The sequence below is a fragment of the Aquarana catesbeiana genome, linkage group LG11 (genome assembly GCF_042186555.1).
Source record: "Aquarana catesbeiana isolate 2022-GZ linkage group LG11, ASM4218655v1, whole genome shotgun sequence".
NCBI classification, from domain to species: Eukaryota; Metazoa; Chordata; class Amphibia; order Anura; family Ranidae; genus Aquarana; species Aquarana catesbeiana.
In genome coordinates this window covers 206,821,471-206,838,118 of record NC_133334.1, presented here as the reverse complement: position 1 = coordinate 206,838,118, position 16,648 = coordinate 206,821,471, and the positions used below count along the sequence as shown (strand labels likewise).

At 44.4% G+C, this 16,648-nt stretch overlaps 1 protein-coding gene across 1 annotated transcript in view; it reads right to left on the bottom strand.

Annotated features, from left to right (window-relative positions):
- The window catches only part of LOC141112392 (transmembrane protein 272-like), a 190,469-nt gene that overhangs the window by 104,667 nt on the left and 69,154 nt on the right, over positions 1-16,648 (bottom strand). The window contains exons 2-4 of the mRNA XM_073605195.1: positions 14,979-15,010; positions 10,776-10,835; positions 7,372-7,548 (exon numbers count right to left, since the gene is read on the bottom strand). Of these exons, the coding sequence (XP_073461296.1) occupies positions 7,372-7,548; positions 10,776-10,835; positions 14,979-15,010 (269 nt within the window). The remainder of the gene's footprint in view (positions 1-7,371; positions 7,549-10,775; positions 10,836-14,978; positions 15,011-16,648) is intronic.

The following is a 16,648-nucleotide window of genomic DNA, read 5'->3' as shown; positions in this document are numbered from 1 at the left end:
TGCATCAGTGACACTGTCCCCCTTGTCCACCTGTTGGAGCACACACTGCGTGGAATAATGGACAGGGCACTTGAGGCAGAACAGAGGCAGGAAGAGGAGGACTTCCTTAGCTCTCAAGGCCCCCTTTATCCAGACAGTGTTCCTGCGTGCCCGCCGATCATACAGGAAGAGGAGGAGGAGGAGGAAGATTGTGTCAGTATGGAGGTGGAGCCTGGCACTCAACATCAGCAGCAGTCTTTAAGGGATCAGTCCCAAGAAAAACACGGACTTGTACGTGGCTGGGAGGAGGTGGCTGCGGACCATGTCGTCCTTAGTGACCCAGAGGACTCCGGACCGAATGCCTCAGCAAACCTACGCTGCATGGCCTCCCTGATCCTGCAAAGCCTGCGTAAGCATCCTCGTATTCGTGGTATCAAGGAGAAGGACCAATACTGGCTGGCAACCCTCCTTGATCCATGTTACAAGGGTAAGGTTGCGGACCTTATCTTGCCATTGCAGAGGGAGCAGAGGATGAAACATCTTCGGGAGGCCTTGCAGAAAGGTCTGTGCAACGCGTTCCCAGAGACTGGGAGGTTACAAACTCCTGTTTCTGGACAACGTGTTGCTGAGGCTTCGGTCAGTCAAAGAAGGAGCGGTGGAGAAGGTGGCCGTCTGACCGATGCGTTCAGACAATTTTTTGGTCCGCAGCCCCAAGGTATGATCGGTTCCAGCAACCATCGCCAGCGTCTGTTTTACATGGTGCAGGAATACCTAGGGGCAAGATCTGACTTGGACACCTTTCCCACCGAAAATCCTCTGGGTTACTGGGTCTTGAGGATGGATCACTGGCCAGAGCTTGCACAGTAGGCAATTGAGCTACTGACCTGTCCTGCATCCAGCGTTCTTTCGGAACGCACATTCAGTGCTGCTGGAGGCTTTGTAACCGATCACAGGGTGCGTCTGTCCACCGACTCGGTCAATCGACTGACCTTCATAAAAATGAATCAGTCTTGGATCACCACCAGCTACCAAGCACCTGATGCTGATGTAACCGAATAATTTTTTTTGAAATCTCAGATCCCTTCAAAGACTGCCTATGCTGATGCTGAGTGACTATCCCTGAGTAATTATCCTCTTCCTCCTCAATCATCACGCTGATAGCTTGTAAGAAGATTTTTGGTTCTGGGCGCCACCACCAGTGCCTAAGGCACAATTTTTCAGCCCCTGTTTAACAGGAGCATGTAATTACAATTTTTGATGCAATACTTTGCAGCAGGGCTCGTTCCTGCGTTCCAACTAGAGTGTCTGTGAGGGGTTGCAGTGTTGTGGCACCAGCACCAGTGCCTAAGGCCTAATTTTTCAGCCCCTGTTCAACAGGGGCATGTAATTACAATTATTGATCTAATATTTCACAGCAGGGCCCATTTCTGCACCCACCAAGAGCGAGTGAGGACTTACAGTGTTGTGGCACCAACACCACCACCACCACCACCAAAGGCCCAATTTTTCTGCCCCTGTTCAACAGGGGAATGTAATTACAATTCTTGATCTAATATTTCACAGCAGGGCCCTGTGAGGGCTTACAGTCTTGTGGCCACAACAACACCTAAGGCCCAAATTTCTGCTGAGTATATAGGGCAGGCCCCTACTTTCAAACATCTAACTTACAAACGACTCCTACTTGCAAACGGAAGGAGACAACAGGAAGTGAGATGAAATCTACCCCTAGGAAGGGAAATTCTCTCCTGTAAGAGTTAATATGGGAAAAACATTTCTCCTTTCTACTGATGCTTTCCAATCCTTGTTCCACAAAAAAACCCAAATTTTCAAAAAACATTTGTCATTGGGATAAAAAGTGAGGTGAAATCTTCTGAAGAGGAGGAAAGACAGCAAAACAAATGTCACAGGGGTGATAACCCTTCCCTATGTTTTCCAAAAAGCTTAAAAAAGATTTTTTGGCTGGAGCTAAACACGTAAAAAATGTACCCGTTCAGAATTACAAACAGATTCTACTTAACAGCAAACCTACAGTCCCTGTCTTGTTTGCACCGCCTGTATACTGCTGTTCGGAGTATATAGGGCCTGGTGGCCCCACACCTTTCCTTATTTTAATTTGGGTGCGGGGTTCCCCTTAATATCCATACAAGACCCAAAGGGCCTGGACTGGGGGGTACCCATACCGTTTGTCTCACTGATTTTCATCCATATTGCCAGGACCCGACATTACATTAAACCCGCAAGCAGTTTTAAATGAGATTTTTTCCTTTAAAAATGACATTTTGTGCAGGGACTGTTCTAAACACAGGAAACACGCGCCACTTTACAGGCATACTATAGACACACCCCAGGTACGATATTTAAAGGAATATTTCACTTTTTTTTTTTTTTACTTTAAGCATCATTAAAATCACTGCTCCCGAAAAAACGGACGTTTTTAAAAGTTTTTTTTGCATTGATACATGTCCCCTGGGGTAGGACCCGGGTCCCCAAACCCTTTTTAGGACAATACCATGCAAATTAGCCTTTAAAATGAGCACTTTTGATTTCGAACGTTCGAGTCCCATAGACGTCAATGGGGTTCTAACGTTCGTGCAAATTTTCGGTCCGTTCGCAGATTCTTGTGCGGACCGAACCGGGGGGTGTTCGGCTCATCCCTATTCCCTGCCCTATCTGTATATTATATTATTCCTCTAGTGCCTGGTGTTACTAAACTGACATCATATTTGTGAGCCCAACCAAAGGGAGTGTGGGATCAATAGTTCCACCAGATGGCTATTCCCTGCATGTCCATACGCCCGGACCACATATCCCAGGGATATTTTCTACTATCAGGGAGATTTCTGGGAAGGTCTATAAAAGAAACCAGAAACCTGCCCCAGTCTCCCTTCTTCCCGTGCCTCGTCTGTGATGGATCTTTCTGTGCAGGAAGAGTGAGATCGCGGCCTACCACGTGGGTGTACAATATTCCTGCCTGACCGAGAAAGGGTACAGTGCTGCCTGCTGTTCATCGGACATCTGACCAGCACCAACTTGACCATGCAGCAACCCACGCTTCGTGTTCCAGATTCGGGTGATCATCACAAGCGGGTCCGCAGTCGAAGTCTATTCGGGAGTCCCTGTCTGGAATGCGCTTGATCGTCCTGGTCATTGGTGAGAGGGCAATTGCCCACCTTTACAAGCCTTCTTTGGTTGTTTTATTGGGACAATGTGTACAGACAGCTATACTTTGGGAACACTTCACTGCACTTCTATTTGAACACTGTACATAGGCATTTTTAGCTGCAGTAAGCACAAGATATACTACCATTCTGTTACTGCACCTTATTGGATACAGTTAATGAGATCTGACTGCCGGTGAAGACCATCAGATCTGAAACAGGGACATTCTATCATTGCTACTTAAAGGGCCCTTATTACCACCCTTGTTTAGCTTCATCTCTCATTAGGACAAAGGTTGAACAGGCCAGCCTGGGTTTCTCTTTCTAGAAGTATTGCCAGAATCTATGCTTAACTTTGCTTATCCTTTCAGGTTATGTTCAAGTGCTATTCCATTGTACATATGTGTATATATAGTATCCTGTTGTTGCCAACTGTCTTAACTGTTTTACTGGGGGAATCATTCTACTGAGCTGGTGCTGTTATCCAAAGCTCAGATGAACCATTACCCCTCTTGTACAACTATATCTTATCTGAAGCATACCAGTAATGTTAACACAAATGTTAACAGAATATAAACATATTGAGTGCTGTCTTATTACTCAAAGATGTTGCAAGGATGTCTGAACCCAGAGTGTCAGGTGGGCTGGAATGTTCACAGGGTCATGGTGATGCAGATAAGCAGGTAAATTCAAGCAGTCCCCAAGGGGGCTATGCTACATTTGGGGGCTCCTCCGGGATGCCATCTGCAGCGGGCCCTAGCCAACCTAGACAAGAGCCACAATCCGCATGGGATGCCGCTTCAGTAGCTGTGGCTGCCTGGGGCAGGGATCAAGGAGCTCACATAGAGAGAAGCACTGTTCTATAGGTCTCAGGAAGTGAACATACTGAGAGCGAGATTGGAAAGTGGGTGAGAGCTCTGGCCCCAGGGCACCGGGCCTACATTGTAGACATTGAAACCGAGTATGAACTAGATCCAGTTCGAGTACTACTGGAGTGGCAAGAAGAGATACCCGTGTGCTTCCAGAAGGAAGAGGTACATCTATCCGAAAGAGTGATTGCTAGAGTGATCCCACTCAAAGTGGGGGGAGAGCCTGCTGAGCGACAGTCCTCGGCAGGGGTTCAGGAGAAGGGCCCACTACCGGTGGGGGCCAACTCTCAAGGGGCCAATGTCCCTCCTCTCTTTTCTACACGGATATGAGCCGGCTCGTTGATAGTTTGGTGAAGAACAGCCCTGGAAATGCCAACCAAAGTTACCGAGGACTCAGGGCAGTTACCAACTCCAATAGGGGAAGATGAGTTTGAGACCTGGATGAGTCAGGCTCTGCAGGCAGTGGAAGAAAGGAGTGTTTCAGAGGCTGTGAAACGACATCGGCTCAGTGAGAGTCTTCAAGGCCCGGCGGCTGATGTAGTTCATAATCTGAGGATGGGGAAGAAAACTTGTGTTGTCATGGACTATATAGACGCCCTGTATGCTGTATTTGGAAGAGTTGAAACTACCGCAGACCTGAAGTACAAATTCAACCACACTCACCAGCAAAAAGGGGAGAGCCTGTCTGAGTACATATCTCGAGTAGACAGAATGCTGCACCAAAGTATCCTTAAGAGGGGTATTGATCCCAAGGATGCTGATCAAGCTCGTCTAGACTGGGTTCTGCAAGGGGTTAGGCCAAATCACCCGATTGTACCAAAGTTGTTACTGAAGAGAACCAAAGTGGTGCTGACATACACTGAATTGATAAGAGAAGTGAAAGAAGAAGAGGCTCTATTAGAGGAGAAAAGTAAAAGAACAAGGGAAGTGGGTTCTACTGCTGGAAAAAGGGAGAAAAGGTGGCCCGAGCTGTTCATACGGAAATGAGATTCTCGGATGAAGACAGTGGAACTGAATCTGAACCGGCAGGGCTGGCCATTCCTGACACTAATAAGCCAGTAAGTGAACTGGGGCCAACTAAACTGATGGCCCAGGTAGCTCAAGCTTAAACCCAGATGTATCATGCCTTGATGCGAGTGATGGAGACCCAAGCCAAGGTTCAAGAGCAAGGGACTCGCCAAGGGAAGCCAAATTTCTCCCAAGTACGAGAGAAGAGATGTTATGGATGTGGGGAGGCTGGACACTTTCAGACCGAGTGTCCCAAGGCTGGCTGAGAGTCCCGAGGGAACACGGAGCGCCAAGACAAAAAAGAAATCTAAGAAGAATAGGGGGAGCAAGCAAACAAATGAGAGCTGCAAAATACTTACTATGCCTCTTGGCAAATACCTTGGGGTGTCTACTTTCCAAAATGGGGTCATTTGGGGGGGGGGGGGGTTGTGATATCTTAACATTTCAGGGCCTCCGAAACTGTGATGGGTAGTAAGGAAGTGAAATCACCATTTTACACCCTTAGAAATCCTGAAGGCAGTGATTGGTTTTCGCCAGTTCACCAGAAGGATGAACGGCACTAGTACTGGCTCTCTTCTCCATATGAGAGCCCTGCGGTTCTTGCGCCTCAACAACAGAAGTACACCTGACCTTAGCAGGGACCTCTACTCCATCATCAGAGCTATCTGTCAGGGTGCTGCTGCTCTCTACCGGTTCGTATACTGAGCCTGAATCTGACAGTGAGGTGGCTTCCCCATTGCTCTCATCTGTCATGCTCAGCAACGTGTAGGCCTCTTCAGTAGTGCACCTCTGTCTGGACATTTTGGCCTCTGAATTTACAGGTACAACTAGTGCGACTCACAGGCAAAAGAGCAACTGGTTGTCAGCGACTGCTTCAATCGCTACCAATGTTAAATGTTAGCATTCGCAGGGATCAGGCCTGACTTTGCGAAAGCTGCAGTTATGTGTGTTGTGGTTTGTAAGTGACAGTGATCGATTGATACTGCATGTGGGTGGGCTGGGAGGAGGGGCTAAATGCAGGTGCTAGCGGGTATCTGGGCTGATCCCGCTAAACTACTGGGGACGCTATTATAGTTCTGATCAAATCAAAGATATTGATCCGTTCAGACACTATACTAGTAAGGGAGGTGTATGGTGTGTGGGTGGGTGTTAGCACTACTGGCACTAATCTGACACTGCCTGGGATTGACGCTGACCCTAACTGACACTAAAACCTGTACTGGGGAGGCAATCGGGGGTTAAATCTTTATTCGGTAATATATGACGGGTACCCTGACGCTATAAAAACCTGACAGTAACTAGCTAACTGGCTAACTAGCGTCACCCGTGACACTAAATACAGTGATCAGAAAAGAGATCTGTACACTATATTAGTGACACTGGTGACGGGGGAAAAGGGTTAACTGGGGGGTGATCAGGGGGGGTTAAACCTTTATTAGGGGGTTAATGGGGGGTACCCTAAAGCTACCTGGGCCTACTACTAACTGCCCTAACGCAGATTAGTGTCACAAGTGACATCAGTACAGTGATCAGTGAAAAATCTGAAAACTGCACTTGGTGACACAGTGACAGGGAGTGAAGGGGTTAACGGGGGGGGGGGGGGGCGATCGGAGGTGAACAGGGGGGTGAAAAATGTGCTTATGTGTACTGTGTCAGTGTAGTGTTGGTGCAACTCACGTTTAGATGTCCTCTCTCCTCTCTCTGGAACCGAAAAGGGCTCCATGGGGGGAGGTGGCATCACTTCTTCTGGCTGTGTTTACAACTCACAGACAGAGGAAGCATTTCATTCGCCAGAACCAATCACCAGATCCAGGCCAGAAGTTATTGGCCTGGGCCTAGAGACTGATCGGTTCTGAAGCTAATCCAATCTGGTGCGCCAGGGCACGGGGGCACGCCCCCTAGGCGGCCGCGCACCCGACGTATCATTATGCAGATTTGCCCAGGAGAGCCAACCTGCTGCAGTATAACTGTGGCGGCTGGTCTTTAACTGGTTAATAACTGCAGAGTTGAGAACTTTTAGTGGAACTAGATGGACTTGTGTCATTTTTCAACCTAACTGTAACTATGGAACTTATTACAATACAAACATAACCAATAATGTTTAAAAATTATTACACTAGTTTTAGTAATCAAAAAATCAATAATAATGTTTTAAAACTATTACACTATATTTAGTAACCAAAATTGTATTAACAAAGCTTTAAAAATGATTACACTATAATTAGTAATTAGTATAATTGAGCTAGAAAATAATTAAAACAGGAAGTGTTTCAAAATATATAATTACACTAAAGAAAATTTAAGTAATCAAATAAAAACAGGATGTCATATATTAGATATGCATAAAAGAAACATACCGGTAATGAACCAGCCAAATGTGAATAAAAATATCGCTGTGTCCAAAACGGTAGTATAACACTTCTTTAATGCCCTCAGAAGCAGAATGCCAGAAACTACTATTTGTGCAACACCAGTTATTATAAGAAATACTGGTATAATGGGCTGAATAGGACAGTCGTCTTTGTATAGGCCGCCTGTTAATGAAAGAAATACCATATTTAGATACCATATTTTTCCCCCAGAATGTATTATCTATAGAACTGTAACTGTGCAATATATGTACAGTATATGTATGTAAAATAATGTCATTTTAAACACAACATGATCATATCATTCCACTGTTCTCCTGTTTTGATTTCAGCGATGTACAATGCGTGTGTGCCCCACATGTGCACCAGTGACACTACTAATATTAGAAACAATGTTAAAAGTTTTTCCTTAAAGGGGTTGTAAAGGTAAAAATTCTTTCACCTTAATGCATTCTATGCATTAAGGTGAAAAAACTTTTGACAGTACCGCCGCCCCCAGCCCCCCGTTTTACTTACCTGACGCCTCGAATCTTCGCTGCTCGTGCTCGTCATCTTCATTGCAGCTCAGCCTGGTCGCTGATTGGCTGCAGTGGATGGATTGAAAGCAGCGCGGCTGTCAATCACATCCGATGACGCGGCGCGCCGGGGGGCGGGGCCGAGTGATACAGCGAGCGGCTATAGCCGCCGCCTGTATCACGGGAGCGCGCCCGCAAGCACTCACCACCGTGCGAGGGAGCTCGCATGAAGGTGGTAAATGCTTGCGGGGAGGAGCTGAAACAGCCGCCGAGGGACCCCAGAAGACCAGGTTCGGGGCCACTCTGTGCAGAACGAGCTGCACAGTGAAGGTAAGTATAACATGTTTGTTATTTAAAAAAAAATAAATAAATAACTTTACAACCCCTTTAAACCAAATAAAAAGGAAAAGAAAAAAGAAAAAACAAATAGGGGGGCAGAACATAGATTGTGTCACAGGGCTCTTTCACACAGGTGTTGAAAATAGGTGGTTGGGTTGTGTTTTTAACGCTTCCCGAACACCTACTAATGCCACACAATTGTTACTATAAGGAGCAGATGGAGGTGTTCACACTGCAGCGTTAGCATTGCTTTGAATTGCGATGAGGCAAAAATAACACTGCCTGCAGAGTTTGGCAGGCGTTGGATGCTTTGCAACTGCCTCCATTCACTTCTATTGCAACGCACCACAACTGCACCTTAAATGCAATGTAAACGCGCTATGCGTCAAAAGTGTTAATTTCCTAATTTGGCCTTGTAATAAAAAAAAAAGAAAAAACCTAAACAGGCCATTTAAGAAGTATTGCTGACGTAACATGAATGCCTGTACAACACATCCTAAATGCTCATTAACGCTATAGGTGCGTTAATGTGCTTTTAGGCTGTCTTAAAATTGAACGCACATGTGACAGAGCCCAACCTGAAGATGTAGGTAGAAAAGAGAGAGGGTATTCGCTGAGTGGAAGGAGAAATCAAGTTCAGTATGGTCAGAGTAATTACATAGTGGATGTTCAATTATTCGCTTATCTTAACAACCTATGCCCCATCTCCTTGCGCCCCTTTTCCCCCAAACTCTTTGAGCATCTAGTCTACAACTGACTGAGCGACCATCTCACTTAAAAAACCTTCTTGATTCTCTTCAGTCTGCATTTTGCCCTTAATCCACAAAAATGCTAGCCTAAAACTCACAAATGATCTACTAATGGCTAAAACCAATGTACACTACCCTGTACTCCTACTCCTGGACCTCTCTGCTGCCTTTGACACAGCTTGCCATCACTAATGCAGAGAAAGCCTTTGATTGGGTGGCTTGGGATTATATGGCTGTGATTCTGACATCCATATCTGAGGCCCAGTTCAAATAGGTGCAACAAGCGCTCCGACTTTGAGAGCACAAGTTGCACCACATGTAAAATTCAATGTTTCCCTATGAGCATAGCTCCCAACCGTCCCTAATTTCGAGGGACTGTCCCTGATTTGGACCAAAAGTCCCCCTGTCCCTCTTTCCTCCTGATTTGTCCTTCATGTTGGTCTGCTCTGTATAGTTTTATATAAAATGCACATTTTAAAAGTGTTTCCAGGTGCTAAACCTTTCATCAAATTTCTAAATGACTGCATTTGTAAATTTCAAAAGCCAATATAAATGAATTGGAGTGGTAAAAATAGCACTTGTGGGTTAAACTAAGCTTTTTTTTTTTTTGCAGAATTTTCCTATCTAGCACACCTATATCTTCTAGAGACACTTGCTACATGTGGCAGTCTTTCCCCTTGTAAGTCCCTGTAACGTGTTGTAGTACTAACCCTGTCCTTGCTCCCGCTGCCTCTCAGGGAAGACTCCTTCTAAGCTTTTCCTGTTGTTAGGATCCTCCCAGGCCAGCACCTGAGCCCCGGCCCGAGGCAGAACACCTCCACCCTCCAGACTAGGGCGTTTGCTTCAAGTGCCACCAACAGTCTCCTCAGCACTTCTCCATCTTCCACCTGACTCCCCTCCCAGCATCACTCATTCCTATTTAAGGGTACACTTGGTCCCCTGCCAGGCCCATCTCCTGGGGATTGGCTAAGCTCCCATAAATATGCACAACGACCCTACAAACCTCCGCCTACTATTTTCCAGAATGCTCTCCAACTTCCAGAACCAGGGAGAGGCACCAGAGAGCTGTCTGTATGAGTCATGCTGCCCTGGACTCTAATAAACTTTGTCCCAATTAAAGACTCACAGGTTTAAGCATGAATCAGGAAATACATTTCTCTACACTCACAATAGTAGCACACTAAAGGGTGCTACACTCATATAAAGTAGAAATATGTATTAATTTTTTTTATTTGTGATGGTAGTGATAACATGCAAGTACATTTTATTTTAAGACTGGAAATTCACCAATATTGTACCAAATCAATGGTATTCTAAGCATATTAATGCTCTAGTACAGCAGCATTAGCTTTCTTTAAATGCTTTTTTTAATTGCTGAATCCATGTGCAGTCTACCAAACTTCGAAAAGAGTTTTGGTGCCCACACTTAACAGAAAATTAGCCTGCTAACATATGACTTTAACAAACACTGGCTACAGAATAAAATAGAACTTAATTTTTAATCACATTAAATTCTAAATGACTTGAATAGCAACTATATATGTATGTTTTGTCAATTTTTGGATCTAGCATTTTTTTGGGTGAATTGGGTTACAAACTCATATAAATAACTTGCAGACAGTGCCAGCTAAGGCTTCTTGGGATAAACTACAATGAGACTGGTATCAAGGACTACAAACATGGAAAAATAAGAGGACCTACTCACTGTGCTTGTTACCACATTTAATCACCAGGAAGAAATAATATGAGAAATAGCTCAAAATTCTTTGTTTTTCAGTGCAGTACTTACCCATAATGATCATAACAATGCCAATGCTGCACCAGAAGATTAGACCTGCGATCTGCAAATCTGCAAATCAATACATTATTTAAATATGTTGAAACAATTCCTTTTAATAATAAAGTAGAATAGTAAATAAATTAGGGAAAAATACAACAATATGCATAACTTTACTATTTGTTTAACCACTTGACCACTGGGCACTTAAACCCCCTTAATAACCAGACCAATTTTCAGCTTTCGGTGCTCTCACATTTTGAATGACAATTACTCAGTCATGCAACACTGTACCTATATGAAATTTTTGTCCTTTTTTCGCACAAATAGAGCTTTCTTTTGGTGGTATTTAATCACCACTGGGTTCTTTATTTTTTGCGCTATAAAAGAAAAAAGACAGAAAATTCTGTAAAAAAATGCATTTTTCTTCGTTTCTGTTATAAAATTTTGCAAATTAGTAATTTTTCTTCATATATTTTGGCCAAAATTTATACCACTACATATCTTTGGTAAAAATAACCCAAATCGGTGGATATTATTTGGTCTTTGTGAAAGTTATAGAGTCCAAAAGCTATCTGAAAATTGATCACACCTGAAGTACTGACGGCCTATCTAATTTCTTGAAACCCTAACATGCCAGAAAAGTACAAATACCCCCCAAATGACCCCTATTTGAAAAGAAGACATTCCAAGGTATTTAGAAAGATGCATGATGAGTTTTTTGAAGTTGTCATTTTTTCCCACAATTCTTTGCAAAATCAAGGTTTTTTTTTCTTTTTTTTTTCACAAAATTGTCATATTAGCAGGTTATTTCTCACACACAGCATATGCATACCACAAATTACACCCCAAACACACATTCTGCTATTACTCCCGAGTACGGCGATACCACATGTGTGAGACTTTTACACAGCGTGGCCACATACAGAGGCCCAACATGCACGGAGCCCCTTCAGGCGTTCTGGAATGCCCAGGCCAATTCTGACATTTCTCTCCTACATGTAAAAATCATAATTTATTTGCTAGAAAATTACATAGAACCCCAAAACTTAATATATATATGTTTTTTTAGCAAAGACCCTAGAGAATACAATGGTGGTCGTTGCAACTTTTTATCTCGCACGGTATTTGCGCAGCAATTTTTCAAACGCCTTTGTTTTGGAAAATAAACTGTTTTATGTTTAAAAAAAAAACAAAACAGTAAAGTTAGCCCAATGTTTTTGCATAATGTGAAAGATGAAGTTATGCTGAGTAAATAGATACCTAACATGTCACCTTTCAAAATTGCACACGCTCGGGGAATGGCGCCAAACTTCGCTACTCAAAAATCCCCATAGGCGACGCTTTAAAATTTTTTACTGGTTACATGTTTTGAGTTACAGAGGAAGTCTAGGGCCAAAATTATTGCCCTCGCTCTACCGATCGCAGCGATACCTCACATGTGTGGTTTGAACACCATTTTCATATGTGGGCGGGGCTTATATATGCGTTTGCTTCTGCATGCGAGCACACGGGGACATGGGGGAAAGAAAAATTTTTTTTTATTGTTCATTTTACTTTATTTATATTAGTTTGACGCTTTAGTCCAAAAAATATATTTTTTGATCACTTTTATTCCTATTACAAGGAATGTAAACATCCTTGTAATAGGAATGTGGCATGACAGGTCCTCTTTACAGTGAGATATGGGGTCAATAGACCCCACATCTCACCTCTAGGCTGGGAAACCTGAAATAAAAAAATAAAAAAACAATCCTGGCTTCGATTGTAGCGGTAAGTCGGTAGAAGCACCTGAGGGAGGGGGGAGTCCCCTCTCGCCTCCCGTAAGAACGATCAAGCAGTGGAACAGCCACTATGATCATTCTTATGGTGTAGGGAATCGCCGGCTGAAAAAGCTGATATCTGAATGATGCCTGTAGCTGCAGGCATCATTCAGATATCCCCACACAAAGTCAAGGACGTCATATGATGGCCGGTGGGCGGAAAGTGGTTAAAACGCATTTTTTTTAACACAAAGTTGTCCATTTATACAATATTTCTAACACGTAGCATGTACATACCAAAAATGACACCCCAAAATAGATTCTCCTACCTCCTGAGTACGGCGATACCACATGTGTGAGACTTCCACAGCCTGGCCACATACAGAGGCCGAGTACAGCCGAGTACGGCTGAGCATGGCAGAGTATGGCTGAGCATGACTGAGCATGGCTGGCAATGGCAAAGTATGTCTGGGTATCACCAAGTATTGCAGAGTATGGCTGAGTATGGCAGAGTATGGCTAGGTATGGCAGAGTATGGCTGGGTTTTACAGAGTATGGCTGGGTTTTGCAGAGTATGGCAGCGTATTGCAGAGTATTGCGAGGTATTGCGGGGTATTGCAGAGTATTGCAGGGTATTGTGGAGTATTGCGGGGTATTGCAGAGTATTGCGGAGTATTGCAGAGTATTGCGGGGTATTGCAGAGAATTGCGGGGTATTTCAGAGTATTGCTGGGTATTACAGGGTATTGCAGAGTATTGCAGAGTATTGCGGGGTATTGCAGGGTATTGCAGAGTATTGCTGGGTATTTCTGTGTATTGCAGAGTATTGCAGAGTATTGCAGAGTATTGCGGGGTATTGCAGGGTATTGCAGAGTATTGCAGGGTATTGCAGAGTATTGCAGAGTATTGCGGGGTATTGCAGAATATTGCGGGGTATTGCGGGGTATTGCGGGGTATTGCGGGGTATTGCAGGGTATTGCAGAGTATTGCAGGGTATTGCGGGGTATTGCAGGGTATTGCAGGGTATTGCAGAGTATTGCACAGGGATTTGCAGAGTATTGCACAGGGAACTGCAGAGTATTGCACAGGGAATTGCAGAGTAGTGCAGGGTAATGCTGAGCGTAGAGGGATGGCTGAGCATGGATAGATGGATCCATGGCTGTGACTGCACATGTCACTGAGCAGCGCTGTGGGCACTACACATCCAGCCCACATCGCTGCTGCCATCCGATCCCTCCCCCTCTGTACCGATCGGTACAGAGAGGGGAGGGAGGAACCGGCGTCAAGACATGACACCGGTTTGTTTACATGTGATCGCTCCGTCATTTGATGGAGCGATCACATGGTAAACGGCCACGATCAGCGGCTGTTTACTGTGATCCGTGATGTGCCGGGTCCTCTGGACCCTGTGGTCATGGATGTTCCCGCGTGCGCGCCCCAGGGGGCGCGCAGGAGTGGTTTTCTGGGATCACATCATAGTACGTGCTCCCAGAGTTATCCAACCGCCCTGCAGCCGTCATTTGGCCATGGGCCAGTTGGTAACTGGTTAAAGACATGTATAAAAAGCAATTTTTTGCAGGGTATCAAATTGTTATACCTTTAAATTGGTTGTAAAGGCAGAATGTTTTTATTTATCTTAAGGCCTCTTGCACATGATACTGCTGTTTGAGCATCTACTTTTTTATTTGTGCATATTTACGTGCATTTTTGTGTATAAGTGTTTGTGCATTTTCGCAAAAACTTATTCTTGCGTTCTCATTCTGCACATAATGTAAATGGGCATTTGTGCACATTCGTGCGCATTTGCACGTATGAGGCATAAATTACTGACCAAAAAAGCTGATTTTTTTTTTTTTTTTTTACTGAAGAATGCACATCACTTGTTTACGTGCATAGGCACATTACAATTACTGGACTGTATTTTAGCTCAGTAACAAAAATAAAAGCTGTACTCACCTTTTTCAAGCTACAGTGTGCAAGAGGTCATTCTATGCATTAATATAAAAAGCCATCCATGTGCAGCAGACCCCTCAGCCCCTCTAAGACTTACTTGAGCCCCCTCTCTATCCAGCAATGTCCACAAGTGCCTCGGTTGTCCAGGACTCTCTCTCCTGATTGGCTTAGACATAGCAGCAACGCCATTGGCTCCCGCTGCTGTCAAACTCAGCCAATCAGGAGAGAGAGGGAGCGGGCCGACCAGCAGCTCTGTGTCTGATTGGATACACGGAGCTGTAGCTCGGCTCAGTTGCCCTATAGCAAGCTGCTTGCTTTGGGAGCACTCAACAGGGGGGAGGGGCCAGGAGCTCCAGCCAGGGACCCCAGAAGAGGAGGATCTGGCCTACCCTGTGCAAAACCACTGCACAGAGTAGGTAAGTATAACATGTTTATTATTTTAATAGAAAAAAAACTAGACTTTACAATCAAGAAGTAAATTTGTTGTTTTTGATACTTACATACAAAAGTTGTGCAGTCTGTTTTTTTGCACCTAAACATAATGACAAAACAATTAACTGAATGCACCAATAGTTTAAAAGATGTCTTTTATGAAATGACAATTATTAAAGTGGGTTTATATTGACTCAAAATAGACTTCCACTCTTTGAACAAAAATGCTTGTTGCTTCATTGAGATGTTTCATTTCCCTGCCTGCACAAGTCATCAATTTAATAAAAAAAGACACATTAGTGGTTTACTAGTTTGTGGAGCAAGAAGTATTCTTTCTCATTTACAGAAAACAGAAAAAGGTGAACGAAAGAATGCATAGGTGAATTGTAATGAGCTTGTAATGTAATATACTTCAAAACATAACTACTGTAAATCTTCTTTTTTTTTTTTTTTTTAGACATGTGCAATTAGTTTGCAGAAAATTATCGATTGATTTAAATTCTGTGTGAAGAACAGCCGATTGTTAAGGAGCGGGCCGGGAAGCTGGCTGCCGCATCCTTAACAACCGATGACTCATCAGCTGTCAGCGGGTTTCCCTGCTGAGAGCTGAACTGTAAACAAAAGAATGCCGGTAATAGAAATTTCAGAAAAAGAACAGCATGGCGTCCCCCGCCCAATCAATACCAGGCCCTTCGGGTCTGGTATGGATTTTAAGGGGAACCTCATGCCAAAAAAAAAAAATAGTGGGGTCCCCTCAAAATCTATACCAGACTCCTTTCTGAGCATGCAAGGGCAAGAGCCTTATCCCAACAACCCTGGGCGGTGGTTGTGGGGGTCTGCGGATGGGGTGGCTTATCGCGGGCTTATTTAACAATGGGGCCCCCAGATCCCAGCCCCCCCATGTGAATGAGTATGGGGTACATACATCTACCCATTCACCAAAATAGTGTAAAATGTGAATAAAGACACAACACAAGTTTTTGACAATTTATTTATTAAAAAATAAAAAACAAACAATGTCCCTCGGTGTAGATCCATCATCAATCATGATGCCCGCCACACCGCTGGACCTGTAAAAAGAATAAAAAAACTCTGGCCTTGTTGAACGCTCCCGCCGAATGTCTGCTCTGCCGTCTGACATTTTCTAAATAGCTAAGGGGAGGGGCCAGCCGATAACCTCAGTGGGTGACCCCGTCCCCTTGTGATGTCACTGACCGGGGCATGCTGGGTAGAAGAGGGGTGGAGTCACTCCTCACTTTTTAAGAAATGTCAGAACTCAGAGCAGGCAGACGGCGGGATTGTTCGCCGAGACCGGAGATGTTTTTATTTATTTTTTTGGGTCTAGCGGTGTGCCAGACGTCGTGTTTGATAATGGATCTACACCGGTGGACATTATTTTTTATTTATTAATAAAGGAATTGTCAACAACTTGTGTTGTGTCTTTATTCACTCTTTATACTTTTTTGGTGAATGTGCCTATGTACCCCATACGCATTCATATAGGGGGGCCGGGATCTGGGGGCCCCCTTGTTAAAAGGGGCTTTCATATTCCGATAAGCCCCCCATCCGCAGACCCCCAAATCACCGCCCAGGGTTGTGGGCAAGGGGCACTTGTCCCCATCAACAAAGCACCCCCCCATATTGAGCACATGTGGCCTGGTATGGTTCAGGAGGGGGTGCTCGCTCGCCCCCCCTTTTCTGGCCTGCCGGGCTACATGCTCGTATAAGGGTCTGGTGT